Here is a 27,920-nt window from a genome sequence, read left to right as displayed (position 1 = left end):
TCGGAAAAGGGAGTCTATTTAAAGGCTAGAGTATACAAATGAGTTTTAAGGTGAGACTTAAATGCTTCTACTGAGGTTATGTTATAGTTATTTGAATGCAGTGTTAATTTTGTTGACGAAAAATTTTCGGCATAGTTATCGTCAACGACCTTTTTTTCCTGACTAAAACTAGACAATAACGAAATAAAAAATAATTTACGTGGACCAAGACGATGACGAGGTGTATTGACATATTCGTCAACGAATAAAAACGAGACGAACAGGGTATCCGCAGATCCTTAAAAAGTCTTAAATTCATGTATCTAAAATTAAAGGCCTTAAAAAGTATTAAATTTATTAGACATTCCTAAGATGGTCTTAAATTCAGTACTCAATGGTCTTAAATTGTCGGGCCAGTTTTTTTTTTTTTTTTTCGGGGCACGTCTTTGAATAAAAGTGAGTGATAGTAAAAGTGTCAGTCGCGCGCAGACTCCTTCCTCGCGTCCCGACGCCTTTCAGTCAGCATGGGGAAATGCAAGTTTTGCGAGCGTTGGCTGGAGGACAGCCGGTTTAAAAGCTGGCTTAAGCCTGTTGCCAATCCCGAGGAGGCCAGGTGCATACTTTGTAAGGGGGATTTCAAACTTGGCACCATGGGAATTACAGCGGTCGAATCGCACATATAGGGCGGTAAGCATAAAATCGCGGCAGAGAGCCAAAAACAAACACCGGGCATCTCTCAGTTCTGCTTGGGTCCAGCGCCAACGCACCCCCAGCTAGCAACAACTGCCGCTAGCAGCACTAATCTTCGGCGGGACAGCGACATTAAAATCCGATGTGAGGATGAGAAACAGTTTTGTGCCGGCCTACTTTATGGGTTATAGATCAACCTATGGATGACAGAGATTCTTTTTCAGGTGTCCGCTAACTTTTTGCAACTCAACGCCAAAAAAACGGAAATGCTGATTATCGGTCCTGCTAGACACCGAACTCTATTTAATAATACAACTCTAACATTTGACAACCAAACAATTAAACAAGGCCACACGGTAAAGAATCTGGGTATTATCTTTGACCCAACTCTCTCCTTTGAGGCACACATTAAAAGCGTTACTAAAACGGCCTTCTTTCATCTCCGTAATATCGCTAAAATTCACTCCATTCTGTCCACTAAAGACGCTGAGATCATTATCCATGCGTTTGTTACGTCTCGCCTCGACTACTGTAACGTATTATTTTCGGGTCTCCCCATGTCTAGCATTAAAAGATTACAGTTGGTACAAAATGCGGCTGCTAGACTTTTGACAAGAACAAGAAAGTTTGATCACATTACGCCTGTACTGGCTCACCTGCACTGGCTTCCTGTGCACTTAAGATGTGACTTTAAGGTTTTACTACTTACGTATAGAATACTACACGGTCTAGCTCCATCCTATCTTGCCGATTGTACTGCACCATATGTCCCGGCAAGAAATCTGCGTTCAAAGGACTCCGGCTTATTAGTGATTCCCAAAGCCCAAAAAAAGTCTGCGGGCTATAGAGCGTTTTCCGTTCGGGCTCCAGTACTCTGGAATGCCCTCCCGGTAACAGTTCGAGATGCCACCTCAGTAGAAGCATTTAAGTCTCACCTTAAAACTCATTTGTATACTCTAGCCTTTAAATAGACTCCCTTTTTAGACCAGTTGATCTGCCGTTTCTTTTCTTTTTCTTCTATGTCCCACTCTCCCTTGTGGAGGGGGTCCGGTCCGATCCGGTGGCCATGTACTGCTTGCCTGTGTATCGGCTGGGGACATCTCTGCGCTGCCGATCCGCCTCCGCTTGGGATGGTTTCCTGCTGGCTCCGCTGTGAACGGGACTCTCGCTGCTGTGTTGGATCCGCTTTGGACTGGACTCTCGCGACTGTGTTGGATCCATTGTGGATTGAACTTTCACAGTATCATGTTAGACCCGCTCGACATCCATTGCTTTCCTCCTCTCCAAGGTTTTCATAGTCATTATTGTCACCGATGTCCCACTGGGTGTGAGTTTTCCTTGCCCTTATGTGGGCCTACCGAGGATGTCGTGGTGGTTTGTGCAGCCCTTTGAGACACTAGTGATTTAGGGCTATATAAGTAAACATTGATTGATTGATTGATTGAGGACGCTAAAGGCACCGCCCCCAATATTGTTGTCCCGGTGGATGTGAGGGCTAATACATTTTCCTAAGGAAAGGATAAAACAGCATATATTACGAGACACGGATTAGCACCTCACATCCAAAACCTTCGACCAAGTCAACGGGTCTCGGTATGTGTTAATGAAATGTAATTGATTTTCACCCTCACCTCGGTTGTTATGTTTTTACTGGTGTTGGTGATGGTTTGTTTGTTTTGGATGTCAAAGTTTTTGGATCCCTCAAGATTTTTGATAAGCTATTTGGCAGACTGGTGCTTATCAGTTTGTTTGTTAATAAATATTAAAAAAGTAAACTTGACTGATTGTCATTGAGGTTGTAGTACAGTGGGATCCCCAACCATCGCTTGTATTTATAGATTTTTTATTATTTTTTTCGGTCTTAAATTTTATTCAAGGTGGCATTAAAAAGGTCTTAAAAAGTCTTAAATTTCCATCCATCCATCCATCTTCTTCCGCTTATCCGAAGTCGGGTCGCGGGGGCAACAGCCTAAGCAGGGAAACCCAGACTTCCCTTTCCCCAGCCACTTCGTCTAGCTCTTCCCGGGGGATCCCGAGGCGTTCCCAGGCCAGCCGGGAGACATAGTCTTTCCAACGTGTCCTGGGTCTTCCCCGTGGCCTCCTTCCGATTGGACGTGCCCTAAACACCTCCCTAGGGAGGCGTTCGGGTGGCATCCTGACCAGATGCCCGAACCACCTCATCTGGCTCCTCTCGATGTGGAGGAGCAGCGGCTTTACTTTGAGTTCCTCCCGGATGGCAGAGCTTCTCACCCTATCTCTAAGGGAGAGCCCCGCCACACGGCGGAGGAAACTCATTTCGGCCGCTTGTACCCGTGATCTTATCCTTTCGGTCATGACCCAAAGCTTATGACCATAGGTGAGGATGGGAACGTAGATCGACCGGTAAATTGAGAGCTTTGCCTTCCGGCTCAGCTCCTTCTTCACCACAACGGATCGGTACAACGTCCGCATTACTGAAGACGCCGCACCGATCCGCCTGTCGATCTCACGATCCACTCTTCCCTCACTCGTGAACAAGACTCCTAGGTACTTGAACTCCTCCACTTGGGGCAGGGTCTCCTCCCCAACCCGGAGATGGCATTCCACCCTTTTCCGGGCGAGAACCATCGACTCTGACTTGGAGGTGCTGATTCTCATTCCGGTCGCTTCACACTCGACTGCAAACCGATCCAGTGAGAGCTGAAGATCCCGGTCAGATGAAGCCATCAGGACCACATCATCTGCAAAAAGCAGAGACCTAATCCTGTCTTAAATTTGACTTGCTGAAACCCTGACGAAAATGTCTGCCGGAGACGAGATGCGATCGGAACTCATTTCGTTAGGAAAAGAACCAATCAGAGCATTAGAGTTGGCCCGCCGATGTTATACAGCGCCGGTGCCGCTGTAACACCGCATTCACCGCTAATACTCATACTTGCCAATCCTCCTAATTTTCCCGGTAGACTCCTGAAGTTCAGTGCCCCTCCCGAAAATCTCCCGGGGCAACCATTCTCCCGTATTTCTACCGATTTCCACCTGGACAACTATATCGGGGGCGTGCATTTAAGGCACTGCCTTTAGCGTTCTCTACAACCTGTCGTCACGTCCGCTTTTCCTCCCTACTAACAGCGTGTCACATAATATTTGTGGCTTTTACACACATGCACAAGTGAATGCAAGTCATACTTGGTCAACAGCCATACAGGTCATACTGAGGGTGGCCGTATAAACAACTTTAGCACTGTTACAAATATGCGCCACACTGTGAACCCACACCAAACAAGAATGACAAACACATGTCGGGTGAACATCCGCACCGTAACACAACAGAACAAATACCCAGAATCCTTTGCAGCACTAACTCTTCCGGGAAACCTCCAGCAAACTGACCAATAATTAACATTTTATTCACGCATTTTCTCTTGCTACTTCAAGGCTTGAATGTTTGGTTCATTCATTATTGTTATTTTATTTTCAAATTTATTATTAGCCTGTGGAAAAAAATTTATATTTACCTCAGAAGATTGCAAATAGAAAAAAAGGCATAACATTTTTATTTACATTTTATTTGATATGCCTTTGATATTTTTTTTAAATATTATTATTATTGTTTGAAACTGGATTTTGCATGTCACTAAAGTTATATAAGACTTGCTTGTTCAATATATTTAATGCAAAACTTGTTTGGGTCCCAATTAAAAGGTCAATTTGTTCAACATTGTTCCGTTTAAAATTTTGGCCCACTCTGTATTTGAGTTTGACACCCCTGATCTATATGGACAAACCGTGCAGTTACGTCTTATGGCCATCAGGTGCCACCTTCAAAAATGTTCACAATCATTTTACTTATGTTATTTTGTTTCTGCCATATGATTTAGTTTATGCTTGTTTTGCTTTGTGTATATGTATATATATATATATATATATATGTATATTTTTGTTTTTTCTACTTCAGTTTGGGGTGTCCCTGGCCTGGTAAACCCCAAACACCCCTGCTGTTATATGACCCGACCCACATTTAATATGTACCCAGACTTGTGACCTTTATTTCATGAGACGGTTCAAAGATGCCACGGTTTTCATTTCATTCATCATTTCTCTTCTTGGTCCTTGTTCATGTGGATCAATTCTGACCCGTGTTTATCTTCTTTGTTACAGTGCCTCTGGAACCAATATTGTTGCCATTGATAATAAAATAGAACAGGCAATGGTGAGTAAATCTTTTCTTTTTTTTTTTAAAGTAATAGTCATGTTCGTAGAAATATTGTAATGATTACCCTATTTCCGGACTACATCTCATTTACTGTCTTACCTTGTATTAGCCACACCGGACTTTGGGTTATTTACACAGAAAGATTTTGTAAATGTTTATTTACATACCTTACTTGTTTCTAAACGGTGTCTGTACCACGGCAGTAAAACGGCCGATCAAACAAAACAGAAGTCATCGTCATGGACCCACTGAATTTACTACGGAACTTGTGAAACTGAAACTAAACAAAAAGAATGCCACTGGAAAGCAATAATACTGACAGACACTCCTAAACGTGTTGGCATATTAGCTAATGCTTACGAGGCTAGCTTGATTACATTACGATAGGACGTTCAAATATGCATAAAACACTCCTACAGACATCACACATGGGACGGTTTAGTAAGTGTAAACAGTTTTAGTTATATTGTAAAACTTACAAACGTTGCTTGTAGTGGTGTAACGGTACACAAAAATGTCGGTTTGGTACGTACCTCGGTTTAGAGTTCACGGTTCGGTTCATTTCCGGTACAGTAAAGAAACAACAAAATATAAATATTTTGGTTATTTGTTTACCAAATTTGTAAACAATGGCTTTGTCCTTTTAACATTATTATGTCCACGTTAATCAACATTAAACTGCCTTAAATTGTTGCTCAGATTAAATAAAACAACACAAATTTTCTTTCTTCTACATATAAAAAGAGCAACATTAAACAGTTTCAAGTCAACTCATCAGGCTTAAATTATTACAGCATTTGGGAAGCCTGTAGTTGATTTTTAGTATGTAAATGTTATATTTTTATCAACATGTGATAGCAGGGACCCTGCCATTCAAAACGAGGCTGCTACATTAGTACAATAGCAATAGGAGAGACTATTCATCCCTGAACACCATGGAGTTCATGTAGGCTTAATAATGCACTTACATTATTATATACACTATCAGAGAAAGAAACTCTTCTGCTCAATAAACCCAGAAAAGGGTAAAGTGAAATAACAGACAGACAGGGCTTTTCTGTCGTAACACACACACACACACACACACACACACACACACACACATACGTGTTTGGGTGACATATGAGGACTTATGACAAAAACGTGACATATGGGGACATGCCTTTCCAATGGTCCTGCAGGCCTGGGAATCAGACGGTTAGTGAACCAGAATTTTAGAAACACAGTGGTCTATTGAGATTTTTGCAACTCTTTTGTTTTTTTCTGAACCTGATTTTTATGGTACATATGAGGACTTGTCAGGTTTAGGTGACAAATGAAGACCAGAGTGTTTAAGATTTCAAGTTTATGTGACATATGACGACCATGACGTCACAGAGTGTTTAAGATTTCAAGTTTATGTGACATATGATGACCATGACATCACAGAGTGTTTAAGATTTCAGGTTCATGTGACATATGACAACCATGACGTCACAGAGTGTTTAAGATTTCAAGTTTATGTGACATATGATGACCATGACATCACAGAGTGTTTAAGATTTCAGGTTCATGTGACATATGATGACCATGACATCACAGAGTGTTTAAGATTTCAAGTTTATGTGACATATGATGACCATGACGTCACAGAGTGTTTAAGATTTCAGGTTCATGTGACATATGAGGCTAATGACATCAGAGACTTAACAAAACCACCTGAGTTGGTTTAGTTGATGTGTTGTCATTTAAAACAAATCCCAATCCCATGCTACTGTAATCTAAAACCAAGAAGAGTTTAAAAGAAACATGGGTAAAAATGTAATTGTCGACTAAGTGTAACTGAATAGTTTTTGTGGATTTTGTCGCTAAGAATTATCTGGAATAAATACAAAACGCTTGCTGTTTATTTTGCTTTTTTAATTGCTGGTAACATACTCAAACTACCACAGAAGATGTGGGAAAACATTTGTTTTCCCTTTTTTTAATATAATTATGTTATGGATGTAGTACTTGATGGCAAGCCAATCTCTGTCCTGTAGAGCTACTAGTTCTTTATGGAGGCAGGCTTCACAATCTTTTTTACCTGGTACTTTGTTGCCAGTTACAAAATGCAACATGTGTCATTCAACTGCTTCCACTTCTTCCCCTTTGCAGCTGTCATAAAGGAGACAAAATACAATTTCTTACTGAAGGAATAATGACTATAACACAGTGAAAAGGTGCAAAACGTAATATAATATTCTAGTAAATGATGTGGATTATTTATTTACCCCGCTTTGGAGTGGACCAAGTGGAAGAAGCTTGAGACATACCCACTTCCAGCGATTTGTCCTGCTGTCAATCTGAAAGGAAGAATTAGAAAACTGTAAAAGTAAACATTTAACATATTGTGCTTTGTGAAGCAGCGGAGTATATGTGTTGTCTGTCCATTTATGAATAATGCAGACCAGGAGTGTTGGCTGAGTTCTTAACGTTTACTTTCAGAGCGTGCATATCACAACATACAAGATGCCGTCATGGCGACACAACCTATCCCGGGCTACCGCGCATGCTCGTCACTCCTGTTGCATGCTGGGTAGGGTAGTTTTTTTCCCCCTGGCTCATAACATTACAATATAGTACCATGTATATGCGTTCAGTTTATCAAAGCACCAAGCAAACAGATATGGTCATAATTATTTTAAGTGCACTACGCAGAATAAACACAACATTATTAATATTGCTACTACAGATAATTTGATCAAAAATTCCCTAAAACAGCCCACTACCTATAATATAGGTTTTTTAAACATAATATCCCTGATAAAAAAAATGTTTCTGCTGTTACCTCAGAAATTGCCTGTTCAGATGTTATGATTGTGGCTCAGAGATTTGTATGTAGATTATATTTATTTTCCATAACAAACAGGATAACTTAAATACCCTGGCAGTGGCAATAAGCTTAAATGTTTGTAATTACATTTTTTGAGTTGATTTTCATAAAATTTGCTATTTAACTGCTACTGTTTAACAAGGACTGATTTAAATTGTGTTTGCACAACAAATGTTTTGGCGCTTTTGTTCATGTGGGAGAATATTCCAATAAAGGTGCACTACACACTACTTTTGAATTCATTATTGGGCTTTGCGTATACAATGCATTTAATCGCGATTAATAAGAGAAATAGTGTGATTAACTTCAATTAAAAATTTTAATCATTGCCCAGCCCTAATATATATACAAACCCCGTTTCCATAAAAGTTGGGAAATTGTGTTAAATGTAAATATAAACTGAATACAATGATTTGCAAATCCTTTTCAACCCATATTCAATTGAAAGCATTACAAAGACAACATATTTGATGTTCAAACTCAAACTTTTTTTTTTTGCAAATAATAATTAACTTTGAATTTCATGGCTGCAACACGTGCCAAAGTAGTTGGGAAAGGGCATGTTCACCACTGTGTTACATCACATTTTCTTTTAACAACACTCAATAAACGTTTGGGAACTGAGGAAACTAATTGTTGAAGCTTTGAAAGTGGAATTCTTTACCATTCTTGCTTGATGTACAGCTTAAGTTGTCGTGTTTTACGCTTCATAATGCGCTACACATTTTCGATGGGAGACATGTCTGGACTGCAGGCGGGCCAGGAAAGTACCCGCACTCTTTTACTACGAAGACACGCTGTTGTAACACGTGGCTTGGCGTTGTTTTGCTGAAATAAGCAGGGGCGTCCATGATAATGTTGCTTGGATGACAACATATGTTGCTCCAAAACCTGTATGGACCATTCAGCATTAATGGTGCCTTCTCAGATGTGTAAGTTACCCATGCTTTGGGCACTAATACACCTCCATACCATCACACATGCTGGCTTTTGAACTTTGCGCCGGATGGTTATTTTCCTCTTTGTTCCGGAGAACACCACGTCCACAATTTCCATATAAAATTTGAAATGTGGACTCGTCAGACCACAGAACACTTTTCCACTTTGCATCAGTCCATCTTAGATGAGCTCGGGCCCAGCGAAGCCCGCGGCGTTCCTCTGTGTTGTTGATAAATGGCATTTGCTTTGCATAGTAGAGTTTTAACTTGCATTTACAGATGTAGCGACCAACTGTAGTAACTGACAGTGGTTTTCTGAAGTATTTCTGAGCCCATGTGGTGATATCTTTTATACACTGATGTCGGTTTTTAATGCAGTACATCGCTTACGTGCAGTGATTTCTCCAGATTCTCTGAACCTTTTGATAATTTTACGGACCGTAGATGGTAAAATCCCTAAATTCTTTGCAAAAAAAATGTTTAGCAGTTTTAACATCAAATATGTTGTCTTTGTAGCATATTCAACAGAATTGGGGTTGAAAATTCTTTGCAAATCATTGTATCCTGTTTATATGTACATCTAACACAATTTCCCAACTCATATGGAAACGGGGTTTGAATGTATTTATATATATATATAGCCTATTATTTGCGCACTATTTACAAGTTATGTACCAAAAACACGACCACCGAAAAAATACTTTGATCAATGAAAACAGCGCTGCAGAAACCGGCTGTAAACAAGAGGCACTGCATTTTCTTAATTGAAACACTCATTTTAAAGCTTTGACATTAACATTTTAACACACACTACTCTGGTTCAGAAAATATGAGGACCTTATATGAAACACACCTAGGTCTTTCTTGGTTCAAACAATATGAGGACATGACGAGTGCTCACAAGTAGAATTTATGTTGTTGACTTGTAACATCTCCTGTTTTGCTAAACATGAGTTCCAAACTCCCCACTGACTAACATGGATGTACCCTTACGAAAATGTTGTCATATAAACTGATCTGTGAGAGATTAAAATTAATAAATGTCTTTCAAAATATAGGTTGGGTCAAATTTAGAGCAGATATAGTAAAAATAGACATGTAATAACCTGTTGGAGGGATGAAGTTGGTTTATGGCTGTCATCTGAATCTAGAGAATGTTGAGATAGAACCTCAACAGTTGGTTTCTGCAACAAAACACAAAAATATAATGTCATAACTAATTAATTATAACATTCTCACCACTTTTTGTTGATAAAAATCTGAGCATACAATGCCAGATAAAGGGTAAAGATTATTACAGAGTTTCAGCTCTTAGACAATTCATTAAGAATGTAACACACACAAAAATCTGGTTCAGAAAATATGAGGACCTGAATTGAGACACTCATTTTAAAGCTTTGACATTAACATTGTAACACACATTTTCTGGTTCAGAAAATATGAGGACCTTATATGAAACACACCTAAGTCTTTCTTGCTTCAAACAATATAAGGACATGACGAGTGCTCACATGTAGAATTTATGCTGTTGACTTGTAACATCTCCTGTTTTGCTAAACATGAGTTCTAAACTTTCTACTGACTAACATGGATGTACCCTTGCGAAAAAGTTGTCATATAAACTGATCTGTGAGAGATTAAAATAAATAAATGTCTTTCAAAATATAGGTTGGGTCAAATTTAGAGCAGATATAGTAAAAATAGACATGTAATAACCTGTTGGAGGGATGAAGTCAGTTAATGGCTCACATCTGAATCTGGAGAATGTTGAGATGGAACCTCAACAGTTGGTTTCTGCAACAAAACACAAAAATATAATGTCAGAACTAATTAATTATAACATTATCAGCACTTTTTGTTGATAAAACTCTGAGCATACAATGCCAGATAAATAGAAAATATTATTACAGAGTTTCAGCTCTTAGACAATTAATTAAGAATATAAAACACACTAAAATCTGGTTCAGAAAATATGAGGACCTGAATTGAGACACTCATTTTAAAGCTTGGACATTAACATTGTAACACACACTAATCTGGTTTAGAAAATATGAGGACCTTATATAAAACACACCTAAGTCTTTCTTGGTTCAAACAATATAAGGACATGACGAGTGGTCACATGTAGAATGTATGTTGTTGACTTGTAACATCTCCTGTTTTGCTAAACATGAGTTCCAAACTCCTTACTGACTAACATGGATGTACCCTTACGAAAATGTTGTCATATAAACTGATCTGTGAGAGATTAAAATTAATAAATGTCTTTCAAAATATAGGTTGGGTCACATTTAGAGCAGATATAGTAAAAATAGACTTGTAATAACCTGTTGGAGGGATGAAGTCGGTTTATCGCTCACATCTGAATCTGGAGAATGTTGAGATAGAACCCCAACAGTTGGTGTCTGCAACAAAACACAAAAATTTAATGTCAGAACTAATTAATTATAACATTAACAACCACTTTTGGTTGATAATATTCTGAGCATATAATTCTACATGAACAGTAAAGATTATTATAGCGTTTTAGCTCTTAGACTATTATTTAAGAAAGTAACATTCACTAAAATGTGGTTCAGAAAATATGAGGACCTGGATTGAAACACTCATTTTAAAGCTTTGAATTAAACATTGTAACACACACTAATGTGGTTCAGAAAAATATGAGGACCTTATATGAAACACACTGAAGTCTTTTTTAGTTCAAACAATATGAGTACATGACAAGTGATCACATATAGAATTCATGTTGCTGACCTGTAACATCTCCTGTTTTGCTAAACATGAGTTGTAAATTCCACATACTAACATGGAAGTACGCTTAAAACATTTTTGTCATATAAACTGATCTGTGAGAGGTTAAAAGGATTAAATGTCTTTTGAAGTATAGGTTGTGTCAAGTTTTTAGCAGATATAGGGCAGCACGGTGGGACACGGGTTAGTGCATGTGCGTCACAAATCGAAGGTCCTGAGTAGTCCTGAGTTAAATCCTGGGCTCGTGATCTTTCTGTGTGGAGTTTGCATGTTCTCCCCGTGACTGCGTGGGTTCCCTCCGGGTACTCCGGCTTCATCTTACCTCCAAAGACATGCACCTGGGGATAGGTTGATTGGCAACACTAAATTGGCCCTAGTGTGTGAATGTGAGTGTAAATGTTGTCTATTTGTGTTGGCCGTGTAATGAGGTGGCGACTTGTCCAGGGTGTACTCCGCCTTCCGCCCGAATGCAGCTCAGATAAGCTCAAGCACACCCCGCCAACCCAAAAAAGGGACAGGTAGTAGAAAATGGATGGATGGATGGATAGTAAAATAGTCAAGTAATAACCTGTTGGAGGGATGAAGTCGGTTTATCGCTCACATGAATCTGAGAATGTTGAGATAGAACATCAACAGTTGGTGTCTGCAACAAAACACATAAAAATAATGTTAGAACTTATTAATTATAACATTATCAGCACTTTTTGTTGTTAACATTATGAGCATATAATGCCAGATAAATAGTAAAGATATTTATAGAGGGTTTCTGTCTCTTGTCCCGCTCATGTCTTGAGATGAACTTCCCTCGGTACTCGACCACAAAAGAACCTTTTTAAATTGATGCAAGAGCAAATACACCATATCCTGATAAAACAGTTTATCAATTAACAATGTTTGGAATATTTGTTTTAAAAAGGAATAATAATAGTCGTTACTTGACTAAAAATTCAATTACAAACAGAATTACTCTTTCATAAATGTAAATAATTATTAAATTAAGTACAAACCCCGTTTCCATATGAGTTGGGAAATTGTGTTAGATGTAAATATAAACAGAATACAATGATTTGCAAATCCTTTTCAAGCCATATTCAGTTGAATATGCTACAAAGACAACATATTTGATGTTCAAACTGATAAACATTTTTTTGGTGCAAATAATCATTAACTTTAGAATTTGATGCCAGCTACACGCAACAAACAAGTTGGGAAAGGTGGCAATAAATACTGATAAAGTTAAGAAATGCTCATCAAACACTTATTTGGGACATCCCACAGGTGTGAAGGCTAATTTGGAACAGGTGGGTGCCATGATTGGCTATAAAAACAGCTTCCCAAAAAATGCTCAGTCTTTCACAAGAAAGGATGGGGCGAGGTACACCCCTTTGTCCACAACTGTGTGAGCAAATAGTCAAACAGTTTAAGAACAACGTTTCTCAAAGTGCAATTGCAAGAAATTTAGGGATTTCAACATCTACGCTCCATGATATCATCAAAAGGTTCAGAGAATCTGGAGAAATCACTCCACGTAAGCGGCATGTCTGGAAACTAACATTGAATAACCGTGACCTTCCATCCCTCAGACGGCACTGTATCAAAAACCGACATCAATCTCTAAAGGATATCACCACATGAGTTCAGGAACACTTCAGAAAACCACTGTCACTAAATACAGCGTGTTGCTATATCTGTAAGTGCAAGTTAAAGATCTATTATGCAAAGCGAAAGCCATTTATCAACAACATCCAGAAACGCCGCCGGCTTCTCTGGGCCCGAGCTCATCTAAGATGGACTGATGCAAATTGGAAAAGTGTTCTGTGGTCTGACGAGTCCACATTTCAAATTGTTTACGGAAATATTCAACATGGTGTCATCCGGATCAAAGGGGAAGCGAACCATCCAGACTGTTATCGACGCAAAGTTGAAAAGCCAGCATCTGTGATGGTATGGGGGTGCATTAGTGCCCAAGGCATGGGTAACTTACACATCTGTAAGTTACCCACCTGTTTGGAACAACATTTGCTGCGATTTAAGCGCCAACTTTTTCATGTACGCCCCGGCTTATTTCAGCAAGACAATGCCAAGCCACATTCAGCACGTGTTCAGCTTCATAAAAAAAGAGTGCAGGTACTTTCCTGGCCGGCCTGCAGTCCTATCAAAAATGTGTGGTGCATTATGAAGCGTAAAATACGACAGAGGAGACCCCGGACTGTTGAACGACTGAAGCTCTACATAAAACAAAAATGGGAAAGAATTCCACCTTCCAAGCTTCAACAATTAGTTTCCTCAGTTCCCAAACGGTTATTGAGTGTTGTTGAAAGAAAAGGTGATGTAACACAGTGGTGAACATGCCCTCTCCCAACTACTTTGGCACGTATTGCAGCCATGAAATTCTAAGTTAATTATTATTTGTAAAAAAAATTATTCCGTTTGGACTTGTCCAGGGTGTACCCCGCCTTCCGCCCGATTGTAGCTGAGATAGGCGCCAGTGCCAACCGCGACCCCACAAGGGAATAAGAGGTGGATGGATGGATGGATTTACATCCAACACAATTTCCCAACTCATATGGAAACGGGGTTTGTAATTAATGTGTTACTTGAAAAAGAAAAGTTTTAAATATCTAGCATATGCAGTTGAGAGACATTTCATGAGAGCAGAGTGTGTGTGTGCCTTTAAAAAGCTGTGCCTTTTGCCAAGTGACGTGGGACTTCAGCGCCCAGACATAGCAGAATAGTTCAGCTGTATTTTTTAGCTTAGCAGTGGCAGTTAAGATAGTTCTGTTGAATGTTTTTGTTTGCGTGTGGATGAGGCCTCTTTCTATTTGATATCGTGTTCGTAATTACTTCCGGGGGTTGCTTTCATTAGTAAAAAGATATTACCTGCACTAACCCTTTTGTGCTTCTAACGCTGTCTTGTTGACATACAATCACATCAAAAGTAGCATGCCAGATTACATAAAACGCATCGTAACAGCGTTGTAGTGTACATAAAAGTTATTAGATTACTCGTTACCGGTAAAAGTAACAGCATTAGTAACATCGTTTTCATATACCGCTGTTATACCATCCATCCATCCATCCATCATCTTCCGCTTATTTATGTATTTTAGTCAACATAATAGCAAAAAGCCCAATACAGTAAAATACTGAATCATCCATCCATCCATCATCCATCCATCATCCTCCGCTTATCCGAGGTCGGGTCGCGGGGGCAGCAGCCTAAGCAGGGAAGCCCAGACTTCCCTCTCCCCAGCCACTTCGTCTAGCTCTTCCCGGGGGATCCCGAGTCGTTCCCAGGCCAGCCGGGAGACATAGTCTTTCCAACGTGTCCTGGGTCTTCCCCGTGGCCTCCTACCAGCTGGACGTGCCCTAAACACCTCCCTAGGGAGGCGTTCGGGTGGCATCCTGACCAGATGCCCGAACCACCTCATCTGGCTCCTCTCCATGTGGAGGAGCAGCGGCTTTACTTTGAGTTCCTCCCGGATGGCAGAGCTTCTCACCCTATCTCTAAGGGAGAGACCCGCCACCCGGCGGAAGAAACTCATTTCGGCTGCTTGTACCCGTGATCTTATCCTTTCAGTCATGACCCAAAGCTCATGACCATAGGTGAGGATGGGAACGTAGATCGACTGGTAAATTGAGAGCTTTGCCTTCCGGCTCAGCTCCTTCTTCACCACAACGGATCGGTACAACGTCCGCATTACTGAAGACGCCGCACCGATCCGCCTGTCGATCTCACGATCCACTCTTCCCCCACTCGTGAACAAGACTCCTAGGTACTTGAACTCCTCCACTTGGGGCAGGGTCTCCTCCCCAACCCGGAGATGGCACTCCACCCTTTTCCGGGCGAGAACCATGGACTCGGACTTGGAGGTGCTGATTCTCATTCCGGTCGCTTCACACTCGGCTGCGAACCGATCCAGTGAGAGCTGAAGATCCCGGTCAGATGAAGCCATCAGGCCCACATCATCTGCAAAAAGCAGAGACCTAATCCCGTGGCCACCAAACCGGATCCCCTCAACGCCTTGGCTGCGCCTAGAAATTCTGTCCATAAAAGTTATGAACAGAATCGGTGACAAAGGACAGCCTTGGCGGAGTCCAACCCTCACTGGAAACGTGTCCGACTTACTGCCAGCAATGCGGACCAAGCTCTGGTACTGATCATACAGGGAGCGGACTGCCACAATAAGACAGTCCGGTACCCCATACTCTCTGAGCACTCCCCACAGGACTTCCCGAGGGACACGGTCGAATGCCTTCTCCAAGTCCCCAAAGCACATGTAGACTGGTTGGGCAAACTCCCATGCACCCTCAGAAACCCTGCCGAGAGTATAGAGCTGGTCCACAGTTCCACGACCAGGACGAAAACCACACTGTTCCTCCTGAATCCGAGGTTCAACTATCCGGCGAAGCCTCCTCTCCAGTACACCTGAATAAACCTTACCGGGAAGGCTGAGGAGTGTGATCCCACGATAGTTGGAACACACCCTCCGGTCCCCCTTCTTAAAGAGAGGGACCACCACCCCGGTCTGCCAATCCAGAGGTACCGCCCCCGATGTCCACGCGATGCTGCAGAGTCTTGTCAACCAAGACATCCCCACAGCATCCAGAGCCTTAAGGAACTCCGGGCGGATCTCGTCCACCCCCGGGGCCTTGCCGCCGAGGAGCTTTTTAACTACCTCAGCAGCCTCAGAAATAGGAGAGTCCACTACAGATTCCCCAGGCACCGCTTCCTCAAAGGAAGACGTGTTGGTGGGATTGAGGAGGTCTTCGAAGTATTCCCTCCACCGATCCACAACATCCGCAGTCGAAGTCAGCAGAACACCATCCGCACCATACACGGTGTTGATAGTGCACTGCTTCCCCTTCCTGAGGCGGCGGATGGTGGTCCAGAATCGCTTCGAAGCCGTCCGGAAGTCGTTTTCCATGGCTTCCCCGAACTCTTCCCATGTCCGAGTTTTTGCCTCCGCAACCGCTAAAGCTGCACACCGCTTGGCCCGTCGGTACCCGTCCACTGCCTCCGGAGTCCTATGAGCCAAAAGAACCCGATAGGACTCCTTCTTCAGCTTGACGGCATCCCTCACCGCTGGTGTCCACCAACGGGTTCTGGGATTACCGCCACGACAGGCACCAACAACCTTGCGGCCACAGCTCCAATCAGCCGCCTCAACAATAGAGGTTCGGAACATGGTCCACTCGGACTCAATATCCCGCACCTCCCTCGTGACATGTTCAAAGTTCTCCCGGAGGTGTGAATTGAAACTCTCTCTGACAGGAGACTCTGCCAGACGTTCCCAGCAGACCCTCACAATGCGTTTGGGCCTGCCAGGTCTGTCCGGCATCCTCCCCCACCATCGCAGCCAACTCACCACCAGGTGGTGATCGGTAGAAAGCTCCGCCCCTCTCTTCACCCGAAAATCAAACCAATTAAATCATCACCATAATCCCTTTATTACTAATTGTCTAGCCCAAATCCTCTCCAGATAAACCAAATGAAAAGTAAAACTAACATAAAAAGGTTGAGATCATCAGATCAGTTGAACATGTGTTATTTGATTTAGAATTCAAAAGTATGTTTATTGCTGTAATGATTAGATGTTTTTCAAAATGTTGGAGTGTGTGAGTTTCTGACCCACATGACATATGAGGACATATGACATATGAGGACAAGTGTGTGTGTGTGTGTGTCATAATAGCAAAGATGGCCACTAGGGGCAAAATCGAAGGTGACCCAAAAAATTAAACACACTTTCACACACTTTTTCTGAAAATTTGACAAATGAAGACTTAAGAGATTTTTGGTCTGGGAACATGCTGGGAGGGTCTAGAACACGATAGCATTGCGGGAAATATGGGGACATGGAAAATGTCCCCATATTTCAACAGGTCCTCATATGTAAGGTGAAATTTCATAAAAATGTCCCCATATGTCACTTTGACAAACGCACACACACACACACACACACACACATGCGCTCTGAATACGCACTGCTGATTGGCTGTTACCGCTTTGTGTGTAACCAATCAGATGGTTGTGTGGGTGGGACAATGCCGGGTGCTGTGTACTGACAGACACAGAGGCAGAACGGAGCGGAGCAGCTTGTTAAGACTTTAGCATAGGCGGCTACTTAATATGTTCGTATGGAAACTCGTTCGGTACACCACCGAACCGGACCGAAACCCCCCGTACCGAAACGGTTCAATACAAATACACGTACCGTTACACCCCCAGTTGCTTGGAGTGATGAACAAAGAATCCTTACGAGCAGAAACACTATTGACGGCGAGATGACTGAAAAGGCCAGTCTACTTCCGACAACTTGAATGGACTACATCCTATGTGTCGAAGTTGAGGCCCCCGAGATAATATTTGATTAGGATTAGAACCTGCCCTGGGGCCACAGCCGTTTTTGCTGTTTTGCACTCACCAATACTCCAGCAGAGTTGGCCCTAGGAATTTTCAAAATGGGGTCCCAGGGACCCCATCAAGTCATAAAAATGGGGTCCCACAGTACATTTTTGGGGTCCCACTTTTTTGTAAGTGGGATTTCTAACAATTAGGAAAATATATTAAAACAAAACATATATTTTTTTCTTCATTTTTTCCATTTTCACACATATCTGAATGAGGTCCAGGGAGGCACTAGGAAGGCGTTAAAGAGCCGCGGGTTGCTGACCCCTGGTATGGGCGGTGGCTGCGGGAAACCCAGGTGTTAATAATTTCCCACACAAGTCGCACCCCCAGCCAAACTATGAAAAGAAACTGCAATTTATAATCCAAAAAATACGGTATCTGATTTGCCTGAGAAGCTGGACAGAACAAAAAAACAAAACAAGAGTTAGGGATGTCCCGATCCAGGTTTTTGCACTTCCGATCCGATACTGGCCGATACTGGCCTATCCGAGCATGTGTTAAAATTTAAAGTTATTTAGCCTACTTAGTTGTCAGATTCATGTTGAAAAGGGTTTTAGTACTCTTGATAACAACTAGCCAGCTGAATTAGGTGAGTTTGAATAATACACAATAGTTGGTATTCAAGGATAAACACAAAATAGAAAAAATTATACATGACAAACAGAAATTGCATCATTAAACAGTAAAAAAGTGAACAGTATAAAGTGCAAATAATGCTGTAAACTTTATTAAAAAAAAGCAAAACACACAAACTGAGTGGGATAAAATGTCTATAACTCAGCATCAATACTTGCTCTTGAACAAGTGTAAACTTAAAAAAACAAAACAACTATTCACACAATTGTTTGCCCCAGTCAGGAGGGGGGCAAATAATTGAAGTCCAAGCATAATGGGGAGATTCTTTCCAACAAAGACGAGCACTTCAAGATACTCAGGTGTCAGCCTGCTCCTGTGTTCATCAATGATGAGTGGGGGTGTGCTAAAAAGCCTCTCACTCGCAAGAGTCATTAAAATGTCTTACAACTTTACCCCCACACTTGACTTTATTGTGGCACGTTTTGCACTCCACCTCTTCATCTTTTTCGTTTTGTAGGGAAGAATAATCCCACACAGCTGACATTTTTACCGTAACTTTTAATTCGCACGGCCGTCTTAACGGTTAGAACACAGACTTGTGGATGTCTTGAAGGTGTGCTGGAAAATGCGGAACGGAGCGTAGGGAGCAGCAGAAGAGTGGAATGTATTATTTAAATCGGTGCGTTGAAAAACATGGACCGTTTTTGTTTTTTTTTAAACTGGATCTGGATCGGCATTTTCCCATACCTTGCCGATACGCATTTTTGGGCAAATATCGTCTGCCGCTCCGATCCAAATATCGGATCGGGACAACCCTAACAAGAGTGTAGAAAAAAAGTAGCGTAATTTATGGTAGATTTGGAATATGCTTCCAGAAGTGTGTTTATAATGGTAAATGGGTTCTACTTGTATAGCGCTTTTCTACCTTCAAGTTACTCAAAGCGCTTTGACACTATTTCCACATTTACCCATTCACACACACGGATGGCGGGAGCTACCATGCGAGGCCATAACCACGACCCATCAGGAGCAAGGGTGAAGTGTCTTGCTCAAGGACACAATGGACATGACGAAGTGGGTAGAAGGTGTGGATTGAACCAGGAACCCTCAGGTTGCTAGCACGGCCACTCTCCCGACCGCACCACGTCGTCCCCTATATATATATTTATATATATATATATATATATATATATATATATACATATACATATATATACAGTGGGGCAAAAAAGTATTTAGTCAGCCAGCGATTGTGCAAGTTCTCCCACTTAAAATAATGACAGAGGTCTGTAATTTTCATCATAGGTACACTTCAACTGTGAGAGACAGAATGTGGAAAAAAAATCCAGGAATTCACATTGTAGGATTTTTAAAGAATTTATTTGTAAACTATGGTGGAAAATAAGTATTTGGTCAACCATTCAAAGTTTTCACTGATGGGAGGAGGTTTTGGCTCCAAATCTCACGATACATGGCCCCATTCATTCTTTCCTTAACACGGATCAATCGTCCTGTCCCCTTCGCAAAAAAACAGCCCCAAAGCATGATGTTTCCACCCCCATGCTTCACAGTAGGTGTGTTGTTCTTGGGATGCAACTCAGTATTCTTCTTCCTCCAAACACGACCAGTTGAGTTTATACCAAAAAGTTCTATTTTGGTTTCAATCTGACCACATGACATTCTCCCAATCCTCTGCTGTATCCTCCATGTGCTCTCTGGCAAACTTCAGACGGACCTGAACAAGGAGGGGGACACGTCTGGCACTGCAGGATACATTAGTATCGCGGTACTATACTAACACCGGTATACCGTACAACCCAACACGACACTTAATGATAAAAACATTCACACCCTTCTTTTCATTCTGCTATGGCACAATCCTCTGCTGTATCATCCATGTATCCATTTTGGTATAAACTCAACTCGTCGTGTTTGGAGGAAGAAGAATACTGAGTTGCATCCCAAGTACACCATACCTACTGTGAAGCATGGGGGTGGAAACATCATGCTTTGGGGCTGTTTTTCCGCTAAGGGGACAGGACGATCGATCCGTGTCAAGGAAAGAATGAATGGGGCCATGTATTGTGAGATTTTGAGCCAAAACCTCCTTCCATCAGTGAGAGCTTTGAATGGTTGACCAAATACTTATTTACGAATAAATTCTTTAAAATTCCTACAATGTGAATTCCTGGATTTTTTCTTCACATTCTGTCTCTCACAGTTGAAGTGTACCTATGATGAGAATTACAGACCTCTGTCATCGTTTTAAGTGGGAGAACTTGCACAATCGGTGGCTGACTAAATACTTTTTTGCCCCACTGTGTATATATATTTGTCCATAATCTCTCAGGGGTAGGGAACCTATGGCTCGCGAGCCAGATGTGGCTCTTTTGATGACTGCATCTGGCTCTCAGATAAATCTTAGTTGACGTTGCTTAACACGATAAGTAATAATAATTCCGCTAGTAATCACAGTGTTAAAAATAACGTTCAAAATATAAAACACTCTCATGCATTTTAATCCATCCATCCTTTTCTATCGCACCTGTTCAAGAAGTCGCATTCATGGTCAAAAGTATTCTATTTATTATTTGTTACCTTCAGAATAACAATGTTATTAAAAATAATAAGAGATACACGCATTTAGTTGTTGTAATCAGGGAAAGTCCAAATAAAAGAGGTGTAGAATACAGGTCTACACGTTTCTCCTTATTGAGCTAAATTGAATCCTGTCTTTGTTTAATTCCTTGCTTCTTGTCTGCTTAATAGATGTCATCAGTGTTTGAACCTGACAGTTGTATTCAGTGTTAAAAAATATTATACGGCTCTCACGGAAATACACTTTTAAATATTTGGCTTTCAAGGCTCTCTCATCCAAAAAGGTTCCCGACCCCTGATCTATGTCTTCCGTTTGCCGCCAGGACCTGGTGAAAAGCCATCTGATGTACGCCGTGCGAGAGGAGGTGGAGGTCTTAAAGGAGCAGATCAAGGAGCTCTACGAGAGGAACTCTGTGCTGGAGCGAGAGAACGCCGTCTTGAAATCCCTGGCCAACAGCGAGCAGCTCTCGCAGCTTCCCGCCCATCCGCCGCCGCCACTTCAGCCCCAGCAGCAACAGCAAGGACTCAACCAGCCTACGCCGGCACTGGCCGGGCCCCCGCCTCAGCAGACTCCCCCTCAGCTGGACCCGAGCCAGCAGCAACCCAACGTCACCTCGGCTTGAAACCTCTCCCAGCAGCTTACAGTTAGTGGATGTGAAACTTGCAGAAAAACAACAACAAAGTTGAACTCTTGTTGTCACCAGCTTGACCACAAAGTGCAGTGCTTGTATGTGCACGTGTGACTGGTCTCGAACGTGTGTGTGTGTGTGTGTGTGCGTGCATGCGTCTGTACTGTGGGCCTTTCCAGTGTTAATGCAATCATCAGGAGAGCGACGTATCAGGGAAGTTTGGCCGGCGGTTTCTTTTTTTTTTTTTTTTTTTTTTTTTTTATAAACGAAACCCGGCTTGTTGCCCCTCTGGGGGTCCGAGCTGGGGCCAGACTGATCCGAGACCTGCTCAGTCTGTCGGGGGAGGATAAAGGGAGTGGGTTTCACCTCACGTTAAGGGACGGACGGGAAGACGATTGTCACAAACTAAAAAAAAAAAAAAAAAAAAAAAAGAGTGTTTTTTTTTTTTTCCTTTTTCAAAGAGATCATAAGTGGGTAAAAAGGAGGCATTTTAGCCTCGCTGAATCATCGTAAAGAAAGACCTCCGCCGTTACATGTTGGTCGACCCTCGCATCAATCTTCTGGGTTCTGCTGTCAAGTGTTTTTATTTATTACAGGGCTGCTATATTCATAAATTAGGTGAAACTCTTTTTGTTTTTACAGTGTTTAAAATACCCTATTTTCCGGATTATAAAGCGCACTCAATTTTAGAACGTTTTTTTCCATATAGGTCGCAGATATAAAGTTAACGTACCAATGATTGTAATTATTCTCTGCATTCGACCCATCACCCTTGATCACCCCCTGGGAGGTGAGGGGAGCAGTGAGCAGCAGCGGTGGCCGCGCCCGGGAATCATTTTTAGGTGATTTAACCCCCAATTCCAACCCTTGAAGCTGAGTGCCAAGCAGGAAAGGAATTTGTCCCGTTTTTATAGTCTTTGGTATGACTCGGCCGGGATTTGAACTCACATCTTACCGATTTCAGAGCGGACACTCTAACCAATAGGCCACTGAGTAGGTTGTGAGTTCAAATCCGCGATAAACTTTTACATACACTAGTAAAGAACATGATGTCATGGCTGGCTTGAGTTTCCAATAATTTCTACAACTCTAAAGGCCTTTAATCCCAGGAACACCACACCTACCGTCAAGCATGGTGGTGGTAGTGTTATGGTCCGGGCCTGTTTTGCTGCTAACAGAACTGGGGCTTTAAATGGGACAATGAAAAAGGAGAATTACCTTTTTATAAATACTCCCCCCCCAAAAAAAATTAAGTTAATTTTTATCCACATGTATGTGCTATAAAGCTACTTTGTGATCATACATCAAGTCTGGCGTCCATGTCCACGGTGCACCTAAAGGACCGGAACCTTTTGCGGCAGCAGCTGACATGCGTTGCTCACGTGGGTCAGGACTTTCTCCTTCAGACTTGGCCGTCGAGACCAAGTCGGTGTCTTCACCTTGTCCTCCAACCTGGAGATCCGTGCCGACATTTCGAAGCCGCGATCTGATTCCGCGAGTGACCCCATAAAGGGAATAAACGGTAGAAAATGGATGGATGGATGGAATTACCTTCCAAATTCTTCAGGAAAACCAAAAATCATTAGCCCGGAGGTTGGGTCTTGGGCCATACTTGCCAACCCTCCCGATTTTCCTGGGAAACTCCCGAATTTCAGTGCCTCTCCCAGGGCAACCGTTCTCCCGATTTCCACCCGGGACAACAATATTGGGGGCGGTGCCTTTAGCGTCCTCTCTCACCTGAAAAAGAGTCTCTGTCATCCATAGGTTGATCTATAACCCATAAAGTAGGCCGGCACGAAACTGTTTCTCAGCATGTGTTTATTCCAGCCGGCGCGTTAATACACTGACACACGACATCCGGATTCCCGTCATGCATTGCCTCAAAACTACGGCAAGTAGTAATGTCCAAAAAACATAACAAAGACGGAGCAGAAGAACGAAGAGTAAGAAGAAGTACGCTTGCAAGTTCCAAAATGATTTGAGAACTAATTTCAGTTCATCCAGGACGGCTCGAAGGGGTAGGGGTGTGCCCAAAACAGGCCCGGACCATAATACTACCACCACCATGATTGACGGTAGGGATAGTGTTCCTGGGGTTAAAAACCTCACCTTTTTTTGTGACCAACAAGTATGTGCTCTAATCACTATCACACGACTGACACACGACATCCGGATTCCCGTCATGCATTGCCTCAAAACTACGGCAAGTAGTAATGTCCAAAAAACATAACAAATACGGAGCAGAAGAACAAAGAAGAGACATGGCGACGAAGAGTGAGAAGAAGTACGCTTGCAAGTTCCAAAATGATTTGAGAACTAATTTCAGTTCATCCAGGACGGCTCGAAGGGGTAGGGGTGTTCCCAAAACAGGCCCGGACCATAATACTACCACCACCATGATTGACGGTAGGAATAGTGTTCCTGGGGTTAAAAACCTCACCTTTTTTGTGACCAACAAGTATGTGCTCTAATCACTATCACAAACAAATAAGAGTTGTAGAAATGATTGGAAATTCAAGACAGCCATGACCAATCAGTTCTTTACAAGTGTTTGTCAACTTTTGTCCACGAATGTACGTCGTGGAATTGTTCCCAAATGGCCGATCAAATAAAACACGTCATCGTCATGGACAGACTAGCTCTCCAATCAGCTAAACCAGACTCCATAAATCCACGGGAACACATTGAATTTACAAATCTGAAACTATAAAGAAAGAATGTTGATACAACACAGAAATATTGGCCAATGTTTACATTACAATAGCAGAAATATGCGTGAACACACTCCTATTGACATCACGGTTTTAACAAGTGTAAAGTTGTAGTTATATTGTAAAACTCACACAAGTCCCTCGCAGTGATCGATGAAGAATCCATACGAGTGGGATGCCAGGCTGGAAGACGGGACGGCATTTCTACTTCCGGTCGCGAGCTCAGTCCAAACCAGGGGTGTCAAACTTGTTTTCATTGAGGGCCACACCGCAGTCATGGCTGCTTCTAACAGTAAATAATGAAGTAAAATATTTATAAGCATTTTTACATAAAGAGAGAAACAAAAAAAATTACGGAAAAAAGTGGCAGCCTAGTTGCCAGACTTTTACTGTAAAATATATCTTTTGTTTTTTTTTTATATAATTTTTTACAACATATATATATATATATATATATAATATATATATATATATCTTGATTGGATTATCCAGAGAATAGTGCTCGATACCGTGGTAGAGCGCAATATGTATGTGTGGGAAAAATCACAAGACTACTTTATCTCTACAGAACTGTTTCATGAGGCCTCATGAAAACACACATACATATATATGTGATACCATAAAATCCTCAATTGTGGGTTTTATAATAATTAAAAAATAAAAAAATAAAAAACTGACAGCTCAGTCGACAGAATTTTACTGTTAAAAACCCCCCCAAAACATTGGGCATTTTTTTCAACTTACAGTAATATGCTGTAAAATCAATTCCCTAAATTTTACCAAACTAGAAAGAAAACCTAATACCTTTTAGTAAGAAGATATTAGGTGCCAGTTTTTTACAATAATAAAATGTGGCACCTTAAAATGATCAATTGTGGATTTTATAGTAAAAAAAACAGCAACTGACAGCTCAGTCGATAAAATTTTACTATTTAAAAACAACCATGAGTCATTTTTTTTCAACTTGCAGTAATATGCTGTAAAATAAACTCCCTAAATTTTACAGTAAAATCCATTGATCATTTTATTAGTGTACAATTTGATGGATAACCTGCTTTGAAATCATAAGTTAAGCAGATATTTAAGTATTTATTTGGATTTTGACCAAAAAAGTTATATTATTTATTTGTTGCAATATTGGACACTATTTTATTCCCCTTTTAAACTAGAAATAAAACTTAATACCTTTTAGTAAGAAGGTATTAGGTGAAAGTTTTTTTAGAATAATAAAATGCGGCACCTTAAAATCATCAATTGTGGATTTTACAGTTAAAAAAAAACCTGGAAGCTCAGTCGACAGAATTTTACTATTAAAAAAATAAGTCTTTTTTTCAACTTACAGTAATATGCTGTAAAATAAACTCCCTAAATTTTACAGTGAAATTCATTGATAATTTTTTATTAGTGTACAATTTGATGGATAACTTGCTTTGAAATCATAAGTTAAGCAGATATTTAAGTATTTATTTGGATTTTGACCAAAAAAGCTAAATACATTTGTTGCAATATTGGACACTATTTTATTCTCCTGTCAAACTAGAAATAAAACGTAATACCTTTAGTAAAAAGGTATTAGGTGCAAGTTTTTTACAATAATAAAATGTGGTACCTTAAAATCATCAATTGTGGATTTTACAGTAAAAAAAAAAAAAACAGATAGCTAAGTTGACAGAATTTTACTATTAAAAAAAAAAACACCAAGTCATTTTTTTTCAACTTACAGTAATATGCTGTAAAATAAATTCCCTAAATTTTACAGTGAAATCCATTGATCATTTTTATTAGTGTACAATTTGATGGATAACTTGCTTCGGAATCGTAAGTTAAGCAGATATTTTAGTATTTATTTGGATTTTGACCAAAAAAGTTAGATAATTTATTTGTTGCAATATTGGACACTATTTTATTCCCCTTTTAAACTAGAAATAAAACTTAATACCTTTTGGTAAGTTTGGTGTTAGGTACCAGTTTTTTTTTTTTTTTTACAATAATAAAATGTGTTTCCATAAAATCTAATGTAGATTTTACAGTAAAAAAAAAACATCCCGAAAAACTGAAAGCTAAGTAAACAGAACTTCTGTAAAAAACAAAACACAAACATTGGTTGTAATAGTAATATGTTGTACAAAAAAAACAACAAAAATTTTACATTAAAATCCATTGTTTTTTTTCAACTTTCAGTAAAATGTCGTAAAAAAAACCAACCCAGAAAACCTTAAATTTTACAGTAAAATCCATTGGTCATTTTTATAGTAATATAAAATATAAGGTATGTTTTAACATATTAAGTATATATATATATATATATATATATATATACATATATATATATATATATATATATATATATATATAAAATATCCGTATTGTAGCTTAGATAGGCACCAGCGCCCCCTCGACCCCGAAGGGAATAAGCGGTAGGAAATGGATGGATGGATGGATGGAACTTGCTTCAAAATCAGATATTTAAGTATTAATTTGGATTTTGTCCAAACAGGTTAGATAATATATTTGTTGCAATATTATCAATCAATCAATCAATCAATGTTCATTTATATAGCCCTAAATCACTAGTGTCTCAAAGGGCTGCACAAACCACAACACAAACCACTACAACATCCTCGGTAGGCTTTAGACATGATTATCAAACTAGAAATAAAACAACCTGATACCTTTAGGAAGAAAGTAGATAAAGAAAATATATTTTATTGACACACATTCCCAGGCTTTTGTGGGCCAGATTTTGAGTTTGACACCCCTGGACTAGATGGAAGGACACTGCAGCCCCTGCAGTGAGCAAACTCGTCCAAAAGAGGGCGCCATAGCAAAACAATACCACGCCTATTCAGTGTTTTTTTTTGTTTTTACCGTTTGCATTTTGGCCGCCAGCGAAGAAAAATCCACAATTTATCCGCAGCGTTGTGTAAAGCGCAGCAAAAAGTAGCGGCTTATAGTCCGGAATATACGGTACTAGGCCAAAGTTCCCCAGGGGCAGTGCTTTACGTGTAGATTACAAGCAACATGGAATTTTGAGGAAATTGCCAAGACTCGGTATGAATGTATTCAATCTTAAAAAGCCTTGACAGGTGATTCCTTCACCTGCTGATATCAAATCTGAACTCTGATGGCTAAAAGTGAATCGGCATCGCCACAACTGCCGCCGTCGAGCGCGGGAAAGCTGTGAAGTCAATCTTACTTTGTAACCAAAGACGCGTGAACTGATGACTTTTTAAACGTGTTTTTTCTCCCCCCCCACTTCTTCACATTTTGTGTCGCCATTCAGCATGTTCTGTAACCACTTTCTTACCTCATTTTTATTCAACACTCTTATTGTAAGACCGTCTGTGAACAGCGTAAGCAGGATAGGGTTGGGGGAAAAAAATGTAATAAAAATATAATTAAAAAAAAAAAAAAAGAGTTGGCACCAGCGGTGAGAAACTAGCCTTGTGTTAGCAGCACCCGGCACAGAAAATGAAGTGAGCCATGTTTTGTTCGTTTAAATGGTGTTTGAATTTCATATGCCGATAGTTTTGTTACATTGCAAATTTTATTGTATTTAAATAAAAGCAATATTCGAATTCCAA

The 27,920-nt window shown here is 40.7% G+C and overlaps 1 protein-coding gene and 1 long non-coding RNA gene across 3 annotated transcripts in view; one reads left to right on the top strand and one right to left on the bottom strand.

Annotated features, from left to right (window-relative positions):
- The window catches only part of LOC133545022 (TSC22 domain family protein 2-like), a 95,624-nt gene extending 67,704 nt beyond the window's left edge, over nucleotides 1–27,920 (top strand). For both annotated transcript variants that reach the window (XM_061890310.1, XM_061890311.1), the window contains 2 exons: nucleotides 4,807–4,858; nucleotides 21,320–27,920. In XM_061890310.1, coding sequence (XP_061746294.1) covers nucleotides 4,807–4,858; nucleotides 21,320–21,619 — 352 coding nt within the window. In that variant the 3' untranslated portion in view covers nucleotides 21,620–27,920. The remainder of the gene's footprint in view (nucleotides 1–4,806; nucleotides 4,859–21,319) is intronic.
- Nucleotides 6,384–12,156, bottom strand: LOC133545030 (uncharacterized). Its single transcript, XR_009804711.1, has 6 exons — nucleotides 11,976–12,156; nucleotides 10,981–11,058; nucleotides 10,370–10,447; nucleotides 9,760–9,837; nucleotides 7,114–7,185; nucleotides 6,384–6,997 (listed from the first exon to the last, which is right to left on the bottom strand). It is a non-coding gene; the product is annotated as an uncharacterized LOC133545030 (long non-coding RNA).

Source organism: Nerophis ophidion, linkage group LG28 (assembly GCF_033978795.1).
Source record: "Nerophis ophidion isolate RoL-2023_Sa linkage group LG28, RoL_Noph_v1.0, whole genome shotgun sequence".
NCBI classification, from domain to species: Eukaryota; Metazoa; Chordata; class Actinopteri; order Syngnathiformes; family Syngnathidae; genus Nerophis; species Nerophis ophidion.
This window is presented reverse-complemented; position numbering and strand designations above follow the sequence as displayed.